This window comes from Bacillus rossius, chromosome 16 (assembly GCF_032445375.1).
Source record: "Bacillus rossius redtenbacheri isolate Brsri chromosome 16, Brsri_v3, whole genome shotgun sequence".
Classification (NCBI taxonomy): Eukaryota; Metazoa; Arthropoda; class Insecta; order Phasmatodea; family Bacillidae; genus Bacillus; species Bacillus rossius.
The window spans coordinates 17650142-17673170 of record NC_086343.1 but is presented as its reverse complement, the minus strand read 5'-3'; the positions used below and the strand labels follow the sequence as shown (position 1 = coordinate 17673170).

Here is a 23029-nt window from a genome sequence, read left to right as displayed (position 1 = left end):
GGAACAATGTGCGTAACGGGACACTTTTTCGTGCGTGCAGCCGGCGTTAATCGATTTATTAGACGTCACGTCAAAAAATACTAAACGCCGGCTTTGGACCCGAGTTTCGACAAGGAATTAAATTAAAATACTGCCCATCTTGTAAAAAAAAATTCATTTAACAGTTAATACTTCAAATTTTTCGTTTGTGTTTGTGAACTTTGGTTCGCACCGTCCGCCACAGATGGCAATTCCGTTCCATTCTCGAAATTAAGGCTGGATTCACAATTATTTAAAACAATGTAAGCGAGTGCATAGCAGGCCAAGCACACGACTGCACACGACATGTGCAAAATCGGTTCACACGCGATGAACCTGCAGCCAAATTTTGTCGATTTAATTCAGACTAACTCTTTAGACGTCACTTCGTAAATCACGGAACAGAGCATATAATAATGGCAAGCATGCGAATACGGACTCGTACGGATTAGCTCAGCAATGCCCGGCTATAACGATTACTTTACTCTGTGCGATCAGTAGAAGCCGAGTATTTTGCCGTGGAGGTATCCACTTTTGTCGTGACAACGTCTAATAAATCGATGAACGCCGGCTGCTCGCTTGGAAAAGTGTCCCGTTACGCTCATTGTACGCTTGCGCCGCATCTATCTCTCTTCCACTCGATTGGAACAACCATCGATTTGACTTTTTCGAGGCACATTAAACATGAAACACTCCCATTCGTTTCCTACTTTACCTATCATCGTCCTATTCTTAACAGAATAACACAGATTGGAAGAAGTTAAATAGCAAACATGTATAAAAGTTATAGTTAAAACAATCTGTTCGTTAAAGTAATAAACATATTTGAATTAATGAGTGCAAATGAAAGTAAATTTATAAATTAAATTGTAGATTTCATTTCACTCCTTTCTATCCATACAAAATAGTGATAATTCAATAAAAATGATTCAATTTTATTCATAAAAGTATGCAATTATTTCATCAATGTTTTGTTATGACGTCACGTTAAACTATCGTCCGTAAACCGACTTTACAGACAAACAACTTTTGTTTACTTTTTTAATACGTTAAAAAATATTTTAAGTACAAGAATATTTAGGATTATAGGCCTATCATTACTTTGTTGTTTATGTTTGTTACATTATACAAATAATGACTGTAATATGCTCTCGTATCTAATTATTTTGTCATTTAAATAATTTGTAACTTATAAATTAAACCACTTTGGTTCCCATTTGTTACGTTTCCGTGCAATGTGGAAGCGCCAGACGGATAGTGAAATCTTGCGGTTCCGTCATCCGTTTCCGCTTTTTGCTTTTTCCCGTCGCTGTGGAATGGGCCTTGAAGGCTCTTTCCCGTTATTGAATTTTCGCTTCCAACACTTTCCTACAAAGTTTGGTCTGATAACGTCAGAGGGTTGGGACGACACCGAAGAAAATCACTAGAGCAGCCATGTTTTATTCCAAGAATTTGGTTAATTTTTGGTTTCCATCGAATATTTTGTTTACAGAACTAGTTATGAAATATGTGTTTGGATGTTTGACGGAATCAGCCAATCGGAATCATGTCCAGAAAAAATCGGAAATGGCGTGCGTTTACGGGGGTGCGTGTCCGGACGTGTTTTGACTGGAGAATTATTTCCAACAATCTGAATTATTGTAAGGTCTATAATTTCAAAGTATTTTTTGCAGTAACTGCAAAACTTTTTGTTTTGTTTTGTTTACAGATACACGTTACAGATTCTAAGACAACAATGATCTCAGTCTGTGACAATTTGTAACTTCCCATCTCACCAAAGTGGACTGTCGATATGACCCGAAACCACCAAAAAAAAAGTCATCCAATCGCGTCACGAGTCTGGTAGGCGGAACACCAACGAGGAAGTACCTACAGTTCCCTTTCCCCCCCCCCCTCCCCCTTTTCCAACACACATCTGGTTGCGCAACGTTTTTTTAAAGTGAAAGAAGTCAGCTGTAGATTCTCAGAACAGTGCCGTCAGCCCCATGCAATAGCCTTAGCGCCTTTCTTCCAAGTTCGCTCTTCAACGTGAGACGGATTGTTCCCTCGAGACCACGGTGACCGCACACGTTCAAGGTTCAAGGTAGCTAGCGCTGCGGGCAGATAATCTCTAGCCGCTCCGCCCCCCTTGATTACCATTTAACCCGCCCCACCCCCACCCCCCACCCACCCACTACCCAAACCCCCCAAAAAAACTTCATACAAGTTTACAACTTCAAGCTAATTTGCCATCAGTTTTCAAAACAGCACGTAACGCAACTATAAATACTAAAGGTTTTCAAACCTCGTGGACCTTTATGTCTTTTTTTTTTTTCTTATTTAAATTTAATAAATTTTTTTCTGCAGGCTCATTACGGCAGTTATAAATTTAAACTGCAGGATATTCGACATGTATTTTTTTTTGAAAATCAAATTATTTCCGTTCGTTAAAAAAAATATCTAAAATTATTCCTCCCCTCTAAACCCGGCGCTCTGAAGAAATGCCACGTCGCCCTGTTTGCAAATCATGGCCAGCGGGTGAGGCGAGGCCACAAGACTTCGCGATACTTACGCCCCGAGAGTCGCCGTCACTAAGCGCGTCCAAAAATATATCAGAATTTATCATTCCCACCGACGAAAGGAAAGAATTTGAAAGCAAACAACGGGCAAAGTGGATGTATTCAACCTCCTCCCCCTCCCGCGCCACTTCCCGCTCGCCAGTCTGGAACGCACCCGAAGCTTAGTAGCAGGATACGTCTACATCTCGACATCTTTATATGGGAACTTCCGCAACCGCCGCGAATGTTTGAAATCATCGAACAATTTATTTTATATTTAAAACAAAAACGGAAAACCAAAACGTCCGGTGGTTCGCCACCGACTACCGCCGATAAGGCAAAGTTTCGCCTTTGTCAAAAAAAAAAAAAAAAAAAAAAAAAGACATTTCCGATGCTTTTCTAAAAATGTAACAAGGAACAAGGAAAACTAAGCCCATAATGGTTTTGTCTACAAAAAATTAATGTTTCAACTGAGATGCAGGAACCAAATATTTTATTAGAGAACTCCAACACTCTGAATTATAATTTAAAAAGAAAAATAAAAACTCTAAAGCAGATCAATTTGACTGCAAATACGGGAGTTTTGTAATTCGTGATCACGACCGCTGACCAATGATGATCCAAAATGTCTTCGTTGAGTATTTTACAGAGGCAGCAAAACTGATAAAAAACAAGGAAATACTGAAATGGGAAATAATAAAAATTAAAAATTGGCAAAAAAAAATTCCTTTATCTACTTGACCTCTTTTTTATATATATATTTTTTCTTTCGTATATAAAACTACAGTACGGTTTAAATTGAAGCAGGATAAATCTCTGAAAACAACATGCATCCAGACAAATCAAAATTTTGTATATTATAAGTAAGAATATGGAAGTTTAATATTATTTTCTTTTTGAGTAAAATATTACTACTTTTCCTAGCATAGAGCAATACTTTTGATTTAAACTAAGTACAAAATAAGGCTTAATGTGAAATAGGGGGGGGGGGGGGGGGGGAGAGAGAGAGAGAAAGCGGACGGAAAAATGTAATAAATTTAAATTTCATTATACTTAATTAAACTTGCAAAGTTCGAGTAGTACTGCATGATACGAAATTTAATCAGAAAATACTTCAACCTTACAAGTAAACATCACATCGTGGCTTTATTGGAAATTATGAAGTCAAGTCTTTGAAATCCGGTGTTTTGTAATAACCAAGGCGAAAATAATGGTTGTGTCCAGAAGTCAGGAAGAGGCAAAGCATATTTCTTATGGATGTTTCAGACACAAAATTTTTTTGGCAAGTACGATTTTGTCTCATCGTTGACAGATTTACAGACTATGTTAGTTAACAACTATTTTCAGTAACCCCACGATTTGTGAATTGAGGAGGTCGCTGCAATAAGGGCCTATGAGACCATGGGCCCTTTTTTTTTTGGGAGAATACAAAAAAAAATTAATTCTACATATCTTAATCTCTATGGTCACCAAATATTAGCCCAATTATTTTAATCTGTTGTGTTGGTATGAAAAGTTTTTATGCGATGATGTTATGACCCCTTTTTAAAAAAAAACCATTTTAAAAGTTGGAAGTTTCCAGATAAAATAGATTACCTAGTATTTTCATGCGTTTGTGTATCAATAGTGAAAGATTGGGAAAACATTTTTATTTAGCAAGTTACAGAATATTATTCAATGACTTGTGTACGCATGTGCTCATTGGAGTAACTGCGGTCCGACTTCAAGTGTGCCACCAAAGAAAACTTTGCACCTTGATATCTCAGGACGTTGTTTTTGGAGCATGGGCCCTTATTGTAGCAACCTCCTCAATTTGTCAAAGAGTAGTTACGTCTCTACTCCCCAGTCCTCCTTTATCATGTCCGCGGCCTTCTCCCCTATCATCATCGCAGGGGCGTTCGTGTTGCCTGTGACGATCCTGGGCATGATGGAGCAGTCCGCCACCCTGAGACCGCGGACGCCGTACACCTTGAGCCGGGGATCCACGACGGCCTCCTGGTCGGTTGGGGGCCCCATCTTGCAGGTGCCCGCCGGGTGGTAGGTGGTGGTTGCCACGTGGCGCACCGCGCACGCCCAGTACTCGTCCGAGCCGTGATCCCCCGGGCAGCCCGGGATCTTGGTCCTGCTCACCTGGGCCTCGAACCCTTCCCTCATGGCGCGGGTCTCCGCCAGCCTGGTGGCGATCCTGATGCCTTCCACCAGGGTCGCCACGTCGTGCGGGTGGGACAGGTACCTCGGGTCTATCAGCGGGTCGTCCAGGGGATCCGGGCTCCTCAGCCTGATGGACCCCCTGCTCCTGGGCCGCTGGAGGAACGGCAGCGCCACGTAGATCTCAGCCTCCGAGTTGGGCGCGCCCAGGACCGCGTCGTGGATCTCCCGCCTGAACCCCGACACGTCGCTCATGGTCCTCGTGCCGTCCGCATCCTCGAACGGGTAGCGGACGTGCTGGAACTGGATGTCGGGGTAGTCCGGATCCGTTCCGTCGGAGGATCCCGGAGTATGTCCGTCCTCGTTGGCGTACTTGGTGCTCACGAATCCTTGGAACTGGAGGATGTCCAGGCTCGACAGAGGCCCTCCGCCGTGGATGAAGAAATGGTAGGTGTCGTCCAGCACTTTGACGGGGTCGAGCCTCTGCGGGTTGGAGCGATTGAACATGACGGTCGGTCCCAAGAACTGCAGGTGATCCTGAAGGTTTTCGCCGACCCGCAGATCTTTCACGAGCGGTATGCCCATTTCCGCGAGGTGCTCCACCGGTCCGATTCCTGAAAGCATCAGGATCTGCGGTGATTTGATAGAGCCGGAACAGAGAATCACTTCTTTCCTGGCCCTCACCGTGAACGGTTCCTCATTCTTGTGGAAATCGACGCCGTACGCTATTCGGCTCTCCTCGTCTATGAGGATTTTGGTCACGTAGGAGTTTTTGGAGACGTGTAAGTTCTTCCGGTTCTTCGCCGGGGCGAGAAACGCCTTGGCGGCATTCCAGCGCCTGCCGCCCCGGGCAGTGTTGTGCTGCAGCGTGAATCCCGTCTGGGACTCGCCGTTCACGTCCCTGATCTTGTAGCCCAGCTCCTTGACCGCCTCCACCAGCCCGTCCACTATCGGGGTCCGGGTGGGAGACCTCTCCAAGGACTGCGGGCCGCCTTTGGCGTGGTACCTCCCGGAGTAGCGCGGCGGCGAGTCGCCCTCCTCTTCGGCCAGCTCCACGTCGCGGATGTCCTCAGACTTCTTGAAGTACCCGAGCAGGTCCTCGTACCCCCATCCGGGGTTGCCCATCGCCTCCCAGCGGTCGTAGTCGCGGCGGTTCCCGCGCACGTACAGCAGGGAGTTGATGACGCTGGAGCCGCCGAGGGCCTTGCCGCGGGGCCACCTGCAGCGGCGGCCCTCCATCCCGAGACAGGCCTTCTCCTGGGGCTCCGTCTGGAACCCCCAGTCCACCTCGGTGCCCTGAGTCCTGTGGAACAGGCTCGGGATCTCCGACGTGAAGGTGGGGTCGCCGCCGGCCTCCAGCAGCAGCACCCGCCAGTTGCCCACCTCGCTGAGGCGCGCTGCCACGACGGAGCCCGCTGTCCCGGCGCCCACCACCACGAAGTCGTACTCCTCGTCGGGCCGCGGCACGTCGCGCGGGTAGATTGTGGTGTCGGCCATCTTCCTCGCCGACTCGAGCAGCGCGGCCACCAGGCTGGCGAGGAGGACCGCTCCAGCGCCGGTGACCCCCGGGAGGGCGCTGGCGTTCCACACGTCCGCGCCCGGCGCCCCGCCGGGGCAGAACGAGTCCGCGTCCAGGTCCCCGAGCATCCGCGCGCCTCCTGGGGGGAGCAAGACCAACAACATCTGCGGCTCGGCGCGTTCTCGGTCGCTGCGGGATTAAAGGCCCGTCTACAATAGCAATGCCCTAAACTGTGTCCGAAGGAAACTCGTCGCTGATTGGTCCACGTGACCCTCTGACGTCATGCGTCAAGTGTGCGAAGGTCCGAACCTACCTGGTCCGAAGACATTCGTCAATTTGAACTTTTTGTCCCAACCTGTGTACTTCGGACACAGAAAAAGAACAGAACACTCACCATATTTGAATTTCCGGTTCCCGTTTCAAAACGTGGTGTTTGTTTTTGTTATTGAAGGAAATGGAAGGTGTAATTCAAGAAGAGCAAGATGACATTTAAATTAGTGCTGTTCGATTGCTGTGATATGAGTTAATTTTTTAGCATTTACATTTGCCACTTTGCCTTACTGAATAAATATATAAAATTGAACTCCCACAACTTTCAAAAGTTAAATCTCAAACTACAAAGCATCAAAACAATAAACAAAAAAAATTGTTTGGCTCATTTACTGCGCTCTGGTAGCAACTTTAGAAATCAATACATTCGGACATCGGACATCGCAATTGTGGACAGGGCAGTTTTCGGTGAGACAATGTGACGTCACTCACATTCGGATAAGGACACGGACCACGCACAGGTTCGGACTATTGTAGACGGGCCTTAAAATGCAACATGGTTACAGTTACGGACAAATTCGGAAAGGAAAATGCGTATCTAAGGGAAGACGTAGCGTAGGCGATTACAAATCAGGTAGTTACGAACGCGTGGATCGCTCTCACGTCCGTCGCACACAGCGCGGTAGCGCAGGCGTGACACTGCACAGTGGAACCCAGCGACGCGACGGGACGCAGTGTGATTTTCCGAACGTAATCGCGATGATAAAAAAATCAAGGAAGACAAGTATAAGCAGCCCCAGAAACAGATGGAGCGACGAGATGATGGTGGAAAAAAAAAAAAGAACTAAACAATGCATTCGACCTCCCAGAGGTGTCAAGATGAAGTCTCAGAGCCACGAATCTAATTTTATCCGCTATTTGTTTTTAAGCAATATTGAAGACATTTCAAGCCTACAACAGTTTTGGGGAATAAAACGGGAAATTGTTCCTCGAAACGGTAATTTTTCCATCCAAATACGAAAAATTTTGTGACTTTTAGGATGATTTGGGAAAAAATTTTGAGGGTCAAAGGCACCAAAACGGCGACCCCAAACTCGCGTTTGTTGTCCCAACCTCGCGCCTCACCCACCCAGTGTGGCATGCGCAAGAGGTAGATCGGGGTGTATGTATGGGAAAGAATTTGGAAACAAACAGCGGGCAAAATGGTTATGTAAACAACCCCCCCCCTCCCCCCGCGATGAAATTCCGCGCAGTTCTGCTCACCGCCATGGCCTAGACTCGGATTTGCCCCACTATGTTTGGCTCGATTTCCGGGTAAGGCATAGGTTTAAATTTGTATCTTCCAGACTGACCACACTTTTCCCGAAGTCAATGACACTAACAAAATGAACTGCCCAACTGCAATTTTTTTTTTAAATATGATAAAACAAATTCGCTATCCGCGTCTGTCTGTTTCTTAGCGTACTTCATCTAAACTACACAATGTATTTTGATGCGGTTTTCATAATTTAGAGATTATATTTCGGAAGGTTTATATGTAATAACACAATCAAATTACATTTAAAGATATTAGAGAAATTTTGATTTTTCTAATGAAGTCGTAAAATTACTCTTTTAGGGCGCTTACATGGCTTAAGGGAACTTACACATGACTGATACATCAACTTTATCTACTACACAATTATAGGTCTAAAATAAGTAGTAGTAGTATTGAGCGTTGAGTGATTTTCACATTGACAGCTTTTGCGTGTGACATTTTTTTTTTGTTTTTCATGAAAAAAAAAAGCTGTCAAATTGTTTACAAATAAATATTTTAGTTATGGGCAGTGCGTGTTAGTAATTAATATAATTAATATAACAAATTAATATATTTTTTAAACACGGACACTTACGAGAAACTGATACTTATAAGTACTTGCTTATTAAATCTAAATTAAGTCATTAGAATTTCCCATCCATGCGAATCCGGGGTGGGTCGATAAAAAAATCAATTCTGTGAGTTGTCCAAAGTATTTTTCGTCTTTATTTACTGTTCTTGTGCTATTGTCTCATCGTTGTTAGCCCACTATGTCCGTATGTGCTGAAATAATTTTTTTTACCAATTCTTTCTACGTAATTTTCTGTCAATGTTATGATGTTCCCTGAGTTTCGCTTGTTTTCTGTATGTTTGCACATTTATCTTTCTTGTCTGTTATTGAGATTTATTATGACATACCTACATTACAATCATCAATGGTGTATGACCTAAATTATAAATATAATCAATCTCCCCAATTGCAAGAACAATTAAAAAATAAGTATTTATTTGGTATTTGAAGCCCGTACGTTTGCAAAAAAAAAAAAGTATTTAAAATAAAATTATACATTATTTCGTAATAATCTCAAAATATCAAGTGTAGTATGTATGGAGAATTTAATTTCATAACGAAATTATTATATCTACTTAAGTTGTTTAACTGAAGGAAAGGTTAGAACATAATAATTTAAAACAACAAAATTATAAGAAAAGTGAAATCTCTTGTTATAGGATATTTTTTGTACAAAATATTTTTTAGGACGAAAATAAACATACACAACCATTAAATTAACTTTTGATACTGTAACAGTTAAAAAATAATACATGTTTTATACTACTACACGTAGAAATATTACACATCCAAAATAAAAACACCAAATTCCAATTTTTGTTACAATTAAAATTACAAATAATTAAATAGCGATGTCACTGCGATGTGCACAAATATTAAATAAAAACTTTCTGCAGTTGTGTACTCAAAGAAGTTCATGTTTAATTATTCCGATTATTTAATTAAGTTTCTGAGGGTTTCATTGTATGATATAAAACATTTATGCTCCTGCTTAACCTTGAGGTAAGCTATTACCAAGAATTCTGTACTCAGGAGTACCTACTGTAAGTTCCAATAAAATATAGTTGTATTCAAATAATGTGAATATTTCTAAATAAGTAAGCAAATCACAAAACTAGTGTCATCTAAATTCTTAGTATTCAGAAACTGATCGTTTTAAGGTCAGTACTATAATTACCTAAAATTTCGGCGATTTCAGTATGAAATGTATCTTTTAATTTGGCATCTCCAACACTGTCATTGATTAGTACTTAATTTAAGATTTTAAAAATGCCTATTTGCAAACAGCTGTTTGAATAGCTTTCCAGTATTAGCTGCGCATATTAAGCACGGTAAAACAAAACAAAACAAAAAAAAAGAAGCCAAAAGTAACAGGGTTAACTTGTCTGTGGCTTTAACCCAAATAAATAAAATGTTATACAGTAACTTCATGCTTGTAAGCATACACATATTTTAACTAAACTCACTCTTTAACATTTATTTCAACATCGACAGTGCAAGCTCTTTACATATTTTTATAACATAATGTTAGTGTTAAGAAGATTGCCGATCGTCGCTCTACCACTATGGTTCTGGGGTAGAGCGCCTGCCTTGTGACTTGTAGGACCCGGGTTCACGCCCCGGCTCCTCCAAGGCGGATTGCCCAGATAAAATGGTGGCATTTTCTCTGATAGGAATACAATCCCTTGCAAGAAGTCAGGCTACCAAAGAAACGGTGGGTGGAACAGAAAAAAAACCTTCCAGGTGGCTTCCAAATGGGGAGTCAGTTTCTTTTCTTGGGCTCCCCATGCGGGGCCATTCCGGGGGTTTCTCCGGGGGAACGGAGTTTTGCAAAAAAATATATATATATATTAGTTTTGTAGCGTTTTAGTTTTTAGTAACTGTAGCATTATCATTCCAAACAAACATTTAAAACATAAAAAATATTGCTTTTGTACTTAAAATATTTGTATTAAGTGTGTATCAGTCAGTGAGTATATATTTTCATTATTGACAGTTAGATTTTAGTTAGTTGATATTTATTGTTTTTGACGAGAAAAAAATTAAGAGCCACATGAATTTTATTCCTAAAAATATTATTTCTGAAAAACAACGTAGTTTTCAATCAGGAAGATCGTCTTTAACACACACAGTATTATGAGCATGTTTATATGTTTTAATTATCTTACAAATAGACGCTTTGCAGTCAATTTTGAGCTCCTGACCCTGGGCCCTGCGCCAGAAAATTCATTTGTATACTACTACTGAGATGTGGTAGAGACATGAAGCCAAGAAGAACAAGACGAAATATTGATCAATTTGCGACCGGCGAATTTATCTATATTTGCTAGGATGATTATCATTTACTTTTGCTTTACCGAATAACTTAACATTATTGAACTCTTGTAACATTCAACAAGTTAAACTAACGTTCAAAAATATCAAAACAAAATCAAGAAACAATTATTTTGACGCTCTATATTAACTGCGCTCTAGTGACTACTTTAAAAATCAGAATATTCGGACATCGGACATTGAAATCGTAGACAGGGAGGTTTTCTGTGCTACAATGTGACGTCATTCACGTTAAGGTAAGCACACAGACCTCACGCAGGTTCGGACTGTTTTGGGCGGGCGTTCATTCGCTTAATTTGATTGGCTCTGCGACATCATCTACACTGTTCGAAATCACAGTAAATTCACGGGTTTTTAAAACGAATAATTCAGCGAATAAGAATAAATGTTTTTCCGTCGTTCCAGATAACAGGATCTGCATAGAAACTATGTCGTATGTCTTTTTTTTTTGTAATACAGACAGGGTGAACATGCGTGTCGAAGGAAGGGGAATGTTTACGTTATACACTTAAGGTTTTTTTTAGTTTATGTTCAAAATAAGACCGTAAGTTTACGAAAACGTAGACCCGCAAATAATTTGTACCAGAGTTCCTCGTAGATTTAAGGTGAAAATTATTTTTTTTTTAAAAATAGTCGGAATATTCGTTCCTTGCCAAGTTGATCAATTGTTGCCAAGTTGCACGTAGGAATAATGGCTGTTTGAGCACAAAGATGTTCATGGTACCTCAGTAAGAAGCTGAAGTCTGTGCTCCTTCCGACGAAGCAGCCAAGCTGATCGTGCTGATACACGGAGCTATCCGAAGCACACTAAAAGCAAGCTGTTATCGCAGGGATCCTAGAAGGGTAAAAGGGGGAAGGATGGGGGGAAGGCAAACATAAGTGTGTACACGGACAATTGCCGGAAGTGACTGGCCCGAGAGGTCGACTTGGCCTGGTCATTGGCTCAACGTGTGGGTGAGGGAGGGCGGTGGCTATGAATGCGTTACTACGTGGATACTGCTGATGGCCTGCGCCATGTTTGCGGGGACAACCAAAACATTGCGTGGAATGAACACAGTATTTTTTTTTTTTTTTGTAAATGAAACAGAAATATTCATGTAAACATACAGATATTTGTAATTTGTACATTTACATTGAAACTTATGTATCACTACAAAATAATGTTCGCAGTAATACTGGGTTCGGGTTCTTACCTGGGAAGTTATGCTTTTTGCTGTCCCAGTACCTCGAGTAGTTAAAGTTATTTGTAAACCGTTCCCTGAATAGCCTTCCAGTATTAGTTGCGCACATCACTTGAATTAAACGGCAATCTCTTTGCTTTTGTAGTCTATAGATAGTCTATCTAGGAAAAAAAAAGTAATATACGTATATTCTTCGCAATTATTCGTAATTATCATAACTTGCGTGCGTTTTTAGACACATGATATTACACTAAGTGAGTGTCTGTTAAAAATATCTGTGGCAGAACAACAAATGCAAGGCGAAGGGACATACAAGATTGTAGTGGGCTGTGAACTTATTAGATATAGACCCCGGTTGCTGTTTGATTCGAGTCATGTCCGGGAGCTGGGATCGAACACACGACCCTTTCCACGCGAGCGCGACGCGTTGGCGACAGTGGCGGATCCAGGATGTTGGTTTGGGAGGGGCTTGACCCAGCTGAGGCTAGGCTTTATCAAGGCAAACACTAAAACAATAGTGGACCCAGATGCTTTTGGAGGGGTCTTGAGCCCCTTAGCCCCCCCCCCCCCCCCCTCAGGATCCGCTACTGGTTGGCGATCAATGGCCACCGGTGACCCACCGTTGCAGTTTTCATAATATTTCAGCAAGAACTGTATGTCTGCACTTAAGTAGTCGTGTCATGACTGTTATGAACACGAACTTCAGCAGAATTAAAAAAGAAACGTGCGCTGACTGTGCCGGTATTCAAGCGATCCGATTGTCATCTTGTAGGTCCCGACACCATTAAAGTTTTAAAATATTCGTGTGCAACAAAGAACTTCTAATCTTTGTATTAAGATGTACCTATATCATATATTGTGATGGTGTACCTATTATTTGTTGATATATATTTGTCATTGTAATGTCTGTTCCTGTCTTTTAGTGCATAGTTACTTTGTGTTTGTCTTGTGTGTTGCAGTCAATGTAGTTGTGGAGTGCCTTCTATAGTGTCAGCTAACGAGCTGTTGGTAGTGTCTACCTGTTAGAGTGCCTGCCTGCACTTAGTGCCTACTTCGTGGGATCGGTATTTGCGTGCCTGTAGGGCCTTGTACCATTCTGCATGTCGTGCCCAACCCAAAAGTTCCATAACTGTTGGTTAGCAAATTACAAATTTAAATAAATACAAAATACTGGCAGGTGCGTACGGACAATTTAATTTCTGAAAAATTGTGATTTAGGGGGGGGGGGGTAGGTTAGAGGAGGAAATAGTATGACTTCCCCTGCTGTTTTCTTTCAAATATTTTCCTTTGGGAAATATAATATCCTACCCCCACAATCACACTCCTTGTGTATGCCATTGAATACAAATAAACGTCGTTAAATTTTCCGTCTGAAAGTTCCTACACTTCTTTCAAGATAAGGTGTCACTTTTTCAGACATACTTCAAGGGAAATTAAAAATTGGTTTGTAGAAAATTAACGTGACAATCAAGATGACAGTGGGCCTGAAACACTTGATTTGTCGTAAAAGTGGGATTGTTATGTTTATTTAGAAGACGTTGAGAAGGCTGTCTATCTTGTACAGAGCTCCGGGCACAATCTTTACTTAAGTGTTTGAATTTGTCAAACAGTTCCCATCTTTATGTAAATAAGCTGTACTGGACTTAGACACAGAAGTGTAAAAATTAATTATCTTTAGAATAGAAATATTTACATTTAATGCTGTTTTTAATTTTGTGAAATGTTCAACATGAATCAAACGTGTCTAATTAGTAGGATATTTACAAAAAAAAATGTCACCGAAAAACATCCCACACACGTGCGTTTTCGACGTGATTACTGCATGCCAGTTCAGTGCCTAGCGCGTAGAAGCGGTGAAGCGTGTGACATATGAGCCATTGTCGCCCTTAAGGCCCTGTCACACAGAAAGAGACTTTAGTTTCCAACACCTTCCAATATGTTGTGTCAAATTAAGTTCGTAGGTTATGATATCAATTTAAACGTCACTAGTGCAGCCATGTATGTAAGCCTTTAATCTGGGTCTCTCTGCTGCATTTGGCTGCAACAAATTCTAACCCTGAAGATTCAAGCCTTCGATACGGCCATACCGACATGCTAAACAACAGCCACTGAAAACACCTGTATGTGATTTCCCTAGTCGCACAAGTAGTTATGCTCCGTGACCAATTGAGAGCTCATTTATACTCACTTGCCCCCATCTCTTCCGGTCCCTGCTTCCTTACCACCCCTGGCAAGTTAAGGTCTCCAGCTACCATCACACAACTCTCCTCTCCTAGCCTGACCAGCCTATTCCTGAGCTCTGGAATTATTTCTTACCCTTTTCCTAGTGGCATATCCACTGCCAGCAACCTTGACGTCGTCCAGACGAAGGCCACCCAAAGCCCGACCTGCACCCGCCAGTATCCGACCCCGCTAACTTCAATATTAATTAAAAACCCCGCCCAAGGAAAGTGCGACGTAAGAGTGCCCGAGTCACTCACGTGTGAACTTGCCATAATGAGTTTGTGAGTGCCTCCTTTGCGGCCTTCAGCCTTAATTAATTATAGTGTTGTGTTAACGTAAATATTACCTCCCCATTTTTTATGTATAACTAGCCATTGGAGGAGTCAGCAAGCGACGAACAGTCTCTAGTGTGACTCTGAACATTTAAACTTAATTTACACAAATTAATTAACCATAATTATTAAAGACCTTCTGCCAATCAGATTAATTAAGAATAATTAATGTATGAATTTAGAGCTGCTCTCAGCTTATTATTATTGAAATAAATTCCGAATAACAGAACTTTAGCAACTTTGGCGCGAGAGAACGCTGAGACCTTCCCTCGCGCCAAGGGCAAACACCAGTACCGAGCGAATCGTGGACCGGGGCGGACGTGTGTTCCACGGGGAGCCATCATCCTTTGTTCCACACTGAGCAGTATTTCTGGTAATTATAGTCATCAACCTAAACCTATTTTCTCGTTTACGCAAACTTCCCACGCGTCCCCGGTTCTTTTACGGCGTAGGGCCTAACCCAGCCGCTTAACTTTGAACTCCCCGCACGAGACATTACGCGGGGTAGTTCACCTTACGGCATGGGCCGACTCCCGCTACCAATGAACTTTTATTCAATGTCGAGTGCACAGGCACCGACGACAGCTACGTGTAAAGAACTTTGCATCTAATTTAACTGCGGGCCGCAGTTCACACAGGTGAATACGGGCGCCACCAAATTAACAATTTTCGGGATTGGCCGTCTCCAATCATCCTCCCACTTAACCTCGGCTGGCGTGAGGGCTTAAACTAGTGACAGTGCGTCAGAGCACTCATTTTTAACCAAGTGTAATTTTGTAGGGTAATTCCTTGTATGCCGTGCAAGTGTAATGTAAGTGTAATTGCGACTGTAGTTGTCCAGCTGATTAAACGACCACTTCGCACACTCTGTGCGCGACGTGTCATCGACAGTACAAATCTCGAGTTCGTGTTTGTTATTGTATTGAGCCTCCCTACCCCAGCTAGGGATCAGTTATTTTGCTGCACAGGGCCTGTGATGTGATACCAGCTAGGGACCCCTCCAACCACGAACTTCGCCGATGGTCCTAGTGGGCCACTCAGGGGCAATGCACCCACTAAACCCAAATTTGGTTAGATGCTGAGCTAACCTGGCGCCCTCCCAGAACACAATTTCAATAAGAGCCAGTTTCCCGCTAGGATACACGCCCAGTCTCGAACACGAGAACCCGGACGGCGGCAACCTTATCTGCAATCCCAATTCTCTAACTCTCATCTCTGCTTTTCCTTGATTACTCGCCCATTAAACCCTATTAGTAAGTCCCTTTCGCAAGCATACCATCACTTCCACCCTTTATATGCCTATCTCTTCTAAATATCTAATTTCTTCATCCCCAACTTCCTCATCCAACCATGCCTAACCCAGAGGTGCCCACCCCCCAAACACTATGACTCACCCCCCCTAACCTAATGATGCCCCCCCCCCCCCCCCCCGAATTTTTTATGCCAGTTTCTCAATGATTTACTCAATTATTTTATAATATTATACTTTTTAGTATTATATTTTATCACATTTTGCATTAATTAAAACTGATTTTCTAATAATAATTTTGGTCATATCAGGTAATATTTCCATCCTGAACCGACAGATGCCAAACTGCTTTTGTTGAGGAAAGTGCGGGGTTGCCAATTTGATTTACAAGATCCCTTTCAGTTATCAAAGCACCAGAAACGTATTTTCACATTAGAAGCTATAATTATGTAAATAATATATAAATTTTTCTCGTCTTTTAACCACCCCCCCCCCCCTGAAATTTTAATGACGCAGTCTGCATCGTTACCCCCCCCTTGTGGGCACCCCTGCCTAACCACCACAACAATATATGCATCACATGTCTCAACTATGCTCCATAACACATGTAAATTTCTATACACACTTCTAAATTATATCACTACCTCCCTCACATTTTTACTGCCTTGACCCACTTATCCTCTTCCATTTTCGCTTCTCCCCTTGCCCCCTTTCACCCTGTCCAGCTCCTTCACATTCTGCCCTTCTTCCTACCATCCACTTATCTGTCCATTTTCCTGTACATCATTCTTCATTTCCCGAATGGTATTCTTCTCCTTATGCTACCCTACGTGCTTTTAAGACCTGCTCCTTTAGAAACCTTGACATATTCTCCTGCCATATCCTCCAACTGACGCCTGACAAGAACATCGCCAGCCAATGGCCTTAGGGGGGGGGGGGGGGGCAAGCTGTGGGAAAAGTACGTATTTTTTTGCATTTGGCTACATATTTTAATCTCTAGGGCTCTAGGGGGAGAAACTGCCCCCCCCCCCCCTTACCATCCCTGGCGATGCCCTTGACGCCTGATATGAACATATCTAACCCCTAGCCTTCCACATCTTACCCGCATCAGCCTGTTTGTTTCTTTCGTATGTGTCGTAGAGACTTCTTTCCTTGGGAGAACTGCATTTATTGTTATGTCAATCCCCTGTCTACATTTATTTCTCACTTCTGTCTCTAGCTTTCCCATTTACTCGTCCATATCTTTTACCCCCTCACTGTATATTAAATCATTACCCCCCCCCCACCCCCCCCAAAAATTGTTACAGCTCTCACTCTTTCCTCCCTCTTCATGCTGCTTATGACATCGTCAAATCGCCCACCTGCCAGCCGCCTTTGTATGTGTGGTATACTTCATCCCCTATTCCCTTAATTTCGACTCCCTTCGTTATTGGCAAAGGTTGCACAAAGGTCTGTATAGAGAGAGGAGGGATCTTGAGTAGAATGTATAGAGGGAGTGGGGCGAACGGAAAGAAGGGAACATTCAAACAATCATTACTGGTAATGATGTTGAAGTAGTAGAATTGCCTCAAAGGGTAGTTATGAGAAGGTATGAGAGCTGCAAAGGTCTTACAGAGAAAATTAAAAGGAAAGAGAGGGAGGAATAGGGGAATAAATCCTTGCCACCGGTCGAAAACCAATTGCAGGTGAAAATTTTAATCTAATCTTTTTGTAAAACAGAGATAGCCCAGATATATAAATGGTCTATATCACGTCATTAGTCTATGGTAGGAACGTTTTTTTATGAAGGTTTTATCCCGTCCAAATACATGTCATCACTGTCAAGAATCTTTGTATTTGTAGTTTGTGAAGTTTGTAAACAATGATTGGAAAAGTTGTGATATTAATTTCTTTAGTTATATTGGAATATAGCGTAGCTAGTGATGAATCAAATGATATTGTGCGCGCACGTATAGAAGTGAGTTGGAAATATCATCAAATCATAATTATTGGGTCATTATTATGTAATTTACCTATAAGAAGGGGATGGGGGCATTTTTTGAGAGTTCAACCTCTTTCATCGGGGAGAAGGTTCCATGGCGCCATACAATAAAAAAACATAACTTACCAAAACATTTTTTTTTTTTTTTTTACGGTAGTTGTGAGCATTAGTTACAAATTTTATGACGCTACAGCATCTTACTCCTAGGAATTAATTGTTCCCAATTCAGAAATGGCCCCTGGATTGACATTGGAGCCCAGCATAAAAGATTATTTAGAATCAAATTTACATTAATATGGATCGAAGTGGTGCAGTGATAAAACAGTGGACTTTCTCTGTAAAGGACCAGGTTATAATCCTAGGTCCGGCCATCTTGATTTTGATTTGCCACGGTACCTTGGAATCACTCCAGGCAAATGCTGGTATGGTAGCTTACTTTAGCCCGTGGTGGAGTCCATGCCAGTTTCCGTGAACTATGTGTGTGAGAGTAGCTGTCTCTAATGACCTCAGGGGCAATTAGAAGCCATTGTAAAGTAGACTCATTGGTACTTTTTCAGATGATCCACCATGGTGTCGTCTCTATTTTTTTATTTTAATTTTAAAATGTAGACTTTTAGAAGCAACCTGAGGTCCAGGACCCGGTTTTGCTTTTACTTATTAAAGTTTGCATTTATTTCAGAGCTGCAGAGGATGTCGCTTGAATCGTTTGGACCAAGTGCGAGCGTTTGTCTTTGACGACGTCCCGCATTAGTATCCTTGCATGCTCACGGTAACAGTTGTGTAAATGAACGAAGGAAGGTTTTGTGAGATGTCGGAGTCGCGTGGTCGCGGAAGCAGCTCGCCTCGAGGCGGGGGTAGCAGGCCGGTCCTGATGTTCGAGGGCGTGGACCGGACGCCCTTGCCTCTCAGCGTCACCTTGTGCAAGCGCGAGCGGAAGGTTGCTGTCGGGCCCGTATCCCCGGACGAGGTATCGGCCTGCGTCGAGCGAGGCGAGTCGGCGAAGGTTCCGCTTCCCGGCTCGGAGTTTGAGAGGCTGCACATGGACCTTGGCGGGAGCAGGGACGAGGGCTCGGAGAAGGAGCTGGCCGGCGGGAGGACGGGGTCCCCGGAGCCGCCCCGCAGGGTGGTGCTGGTGCTGAGGGAGACGGACACTGTCTTCCTGCTGGAGCGGCCCAGCCTGACGGAGGTCCGGGGGACCCCGGAGGGAGACCGGGTGGAGCGGGACAACGAGCACTACGACTACATCACCGCCGGGGCGGGCGGCCTGCGCTACAAGTCCAGCGCCGAAGTGCAGACGGCGTACTCCGTGCTGAAGAGCAAGGCCTGCGCGGCATCGCCGTGCGAGACCCGGGACACCTCGGCGTCCGCTTCCTCCTGGGACCTGTACAAGACTTACCAGGACGTGGAATGGAGCTAGGGATGCGCAGCACCGTTCCGCCCATCGTTTTATTTTTATCCTCTGACCACCATTTGACGTTCGCTCCGGTGGCATGCGACACTAAGCAACATCTACAATAAGTCAAAAATTCACATTTTTTGGGTAGAAAATAGTTGAGTATATAAGTAAGGCACTATTTAAAATTCTTTAAACTGCTCTCTTGAAATAAAAAAGTGTTTTTTGTAACATAGTGTCTTATGCCTCAGAGGTACAATTATATATTTAATTTATAAATACATGAAAGTCACATATTTTATATGTTAAAGTGTAAGCATTAAGCACTTAAATTTAGCAAATCACGCTTTTTCTCAGTATTTTATAGTTTCAACTTGCTTTGCTTGGATGCCTTACTTGCTTTAGTTACGTCAAGTATAATACAAAATGAGCTTTTGACTTTAATTAATGAATTCATAAAATTTAGTTCACTTTAGAATTTATTAAAGCTGCTTCTGTAGTTTCTGTAGTGTTGATTTGAGAGCACCGTATAAAGTTTAAAATACCCACTTATTGCATATTGCATCATTAAAGAACCATAAATATTCAGAAGGTTAAATATTTTGAAGTTACCTCAATAAACAACACATGTTCAGCAACACTTTTAATCTGAATCCAGTTTTGATTTTGGATTTTAATGTGTGTCATGCCTCTATAGGTATATTGTATTAGAAAAATTATAAATACCAATTGGAGGTGTAAATTTTAATCTAATTGGTAGCATTTACAGTTTTAGTGTAATGTTGATGATTCTTTGCTGAGAACTGTTGTGTTGGTTAACTAGAGGTGTTTCAGCTATCTTAAACTTCACATCTATTTACATAAATAAAATTACAATATGTTGATCCTGGAAACTTAGTTCGTGAATAAAACATTTAAAAGGTTAAATGTTTAAACACCATATTTAAATATTTTCCATTTCTTGTATATTATTTTATTTTGGACCATTGAGACCTAGGTTCGGATTCGAGGGTATAGTCAATTTTTTTTTTTTTTTTTTTGGAATTTGGATTCGAGATTCGGATTTGAGAAAATTGAGAATTTACCCATCACTACTTACAAATCAAGCACATTATATGATCAGTTAATAATAAAAAATTTAAAAAAAAAATTAAAATTGAAGTGTGAGATGCCACTATAGTACCAGTATAGAGGTTTCTTTGAAATAATTTACTGGCATGAAATTAAACATGAGATGGAACCGCTCACTGCAGTAAAATTTAAGTTAGGTGTTTTGCTCAGGGTTTTATGAAATTGTGGTATGTGTTTGTACGTGGCAGGTTCTTCGTGTTGCTGTGACAAATATTTTTTTTTTGTATTTTTTAAACACCAGTTTATTGCTTTAACTATGCCTCAGTGACAACGTAGAATTCAAGCCAATTCAGGGAGCACCGCCACAACTGGTTTTGCTCACGGACGAAGATAAGGTGAGGACGCCAAAGTTGTTAATGCTGAACGTCTTGTAAGATCTGATTTCATGCACAGTATCCGTCAATAGTTTTCAGACAGTTACGACGTTTGGACAGATACGTTCCTGCCCCCGTAAATATTGTCGCAATCTTTTGTAAAAAAATTTATTACCATATTAGCCAGGAACATGCTTTTTCATAAATTTCAATTACAAAAATTTGCTTACTTGTATGCAAGTTATGAAATTTTATAGATTTTACAAGAATTTTGGTACATTTTATTGACTGGAACTTCAGTGTTCTGTTTTTTTATTACTTATTGATGTATGTTTTAATGTAAAATCATAACATATATAATAATAATAATTTTGTATACTTCTTTTTTTTTTTAAATAATTTTTAATGAATTAGTTAATAAATATTAGCTTTAAATTTGCCAAAAGTGAAAAATATTTATTTTCCATACCATCAGCAGAGAGATGGGGTTTTGTGCCCTTACTTGTGATAGAAAAGATACCAATGAACACTGGCTTAGTATAAATGGAAGATAACATTTCCAATTTTAGTAAATTTAAAGAAAATATATTTTAAATTAATTTTAATATTATTTTAAAAAGCTGTATGAAGATTTATTTTCTTTGTGAAATTTTTTTTTTTTTTTTTAAAGTAGCCTGAGATAACATCAAAATTATTCCCTTTACATTTTCAGATAATAAAAAATTATTAAAATTTTACTAAAAACTGATAAATCAATCAATTATAATAATTAAAATTTATAAAAAAAGTATTTTAATGGCTATACAAAATATAGTACCAAATGTTTAAGAACAGGAGCGTGTTTGTACAAATTTCTTAACGGTCCTATGCTGTTGACCACTGCGTGGTGGTGGTTGTGACTATGGCTGTATTTCATCACCAGGAGGTCAACCGAATCGACCTGGCACCGCTGAATCGCCAGGAATGCAATGAGTTGCTGCTCAAGTACGGCTTCCGTCGCAGAGACGCTTCAGCGGAAAGTCCGAAAGCCACCGCGCGGGATGACTTTTGATGTCCGCACCGCATCCCTATCTTTTGGTCTCAAACATTCCGTAGCAATTAGCACGCCTTTCGTGTGTGGTGAATTACTGTTTCGAAAATGTCTTGAATGTTTGTGCTTGTAATAAAGAATATTCATTGTACTGAAGACACAAGTGAACGAACAAATTATGAAGATAAACAAATATCAACTAAGAAAATTATTATTTTTTCTTCATAAACAATACACTAAAACTAATAGAATACTAACATTTCATATAAATAACATTAAAAAAAACAAGGCTATATAAAATCCTTTCTTGAAGTGAACGCACAAAATGCACAACTACCTGAAACAGCACAAAAGTTATTTCTTCAAACCAGACTACCTATATGCTTGACTAAGTTAAACCATAAATTCTTTCAACATGAATTAGTTTGAAAATCTACTATCATTTGATGAGTCATAAGTGTAGTTTATTTTCTGTTTTTGTATGAATTTGAGTATTAGGCCTTGTCTCAGAATATCTTGCCAAGGGCTGTTGATTGATGCTTCAAAAAAGTCATACCACATCAGAGGGCTGTTTTATACTGGATGGAAGATGTGGTAGATCATTGGCCTTTTTCTTCTTCTGCTGGTCACCAGTTATTGTTATTTTTATAGTTTACAATTATTTATTCCTCTCTTTGGCCTTCACATAATACTGTTTAGTTTGCTATCAGTAATTATTAAGAAATTGTTAAGCTAAAGAAAAGATTTGGTTTTACGTTATACTTTTTTTAGTTTTTTTTTCTTGTACCATACCACAAGTGCTTTTTGGATTTAAAAATGTATTCACATCAAAACTCCTTAATTAGCAGAACAGTACATTTTCCATCTCTGACTTGGTCTCCCAAGTAAATTCCTAATTGTGCTGCTAAAAGTCGGGTTTAGTGAAATAGTATTTGGGTCAGTTGTAGACAATTTTTAAAGGTGTTAAATGGCTATTTTCAACTTGGGTTATGAATTATCATGTGCATGTTATCCTGTATCTGCTCACAGCATGTTTGCAAAGCTGCATGGCTGAAGTCTGGCATTTGCAGGTAGTTTAAAATTCACAGTTACTGCTATCCTGCTTAACCATTCCAGAAATCTTAAATTTTTAGTTAAATAGCAGATTATAAAATAAAGGCATTTGTTATGAGATTGTAGGTTATGCTACTCAAACGACACTAGTATAAATTTTTTTTATGATATGTCACGCACAAAGTAAAATTTACTTTATAGCAGGGGTCTGCATTCTGCAAACATTTTAGCCTAAGGGCCTAACTGACTCCTGCACTAAGTCCCAAAGGCCAAGACATAGCTAGCTCATGATACCAAAGTACTGTAAAACTAAAACGGGCTGGTATTGGCCGGTAAGCTGTAGTTTTGGAGACAACCTGCTTTACAGAGATGAAAATGGAGTACATAGTGTATTATTTTCCTGGAGTCCAGCTGAATTTCTACTTTCAGGCTACTCAGTTTGTATTTT

The 23029-nt window shown here is 41.1% G+C and overlaps 2 protein-coding genes across 2 annotated transcripts; one reads left to right on the top strand and one right to left on the bottom strand.

Annotated features, from left to right (window-relative positions):
- Positions 1–3443: 3443 nt before the first annotated feature.
- LOC134540102 (glucose dehydrogenase [FAD, quinone]-like) lies at positions 3444–11503 on the bottom strand. The gene is made up of 2 exons (XM_063382583.1): positions 11419–11503; positions 3444–6361 (listed from the first exon to the last, which is right to left on the bottom strand). The coding sequence occupies exon 2, from the start codon at positions 6348–6350 to the stop codon at positions 4383–4385; it is 1968 nt and encodes a 655-aa protein (XP_063238653.1). The 5' UTR covers positions 6351–6361; positions 11419–11503; the 3' UTR covers positions 3444–4382.
- Positions 11504–18061: 6558 nt separating this feature from the next.
- On the top strand, positions 18062–21736 carry LOC134539840 (selenoprotein M-like). Its single transcript, XM_063382141.1, has 4 exons — positions 18062–18082; positions 18340–18410; positions 20450–20519; positions 21421–21736. Exons 1-4 carry the CDS (start codon positions 18077–18079, stop codon positions 21547–21549), a joined length of 276 nt encoding a protein of 91 aa, XP_063238211.1. The 5' UTR covers positions 18062–18076; the 3' UTR covers positions 21550–21736.
- Positions 21737–23029: the final 1293 nt, after the last annotated feature.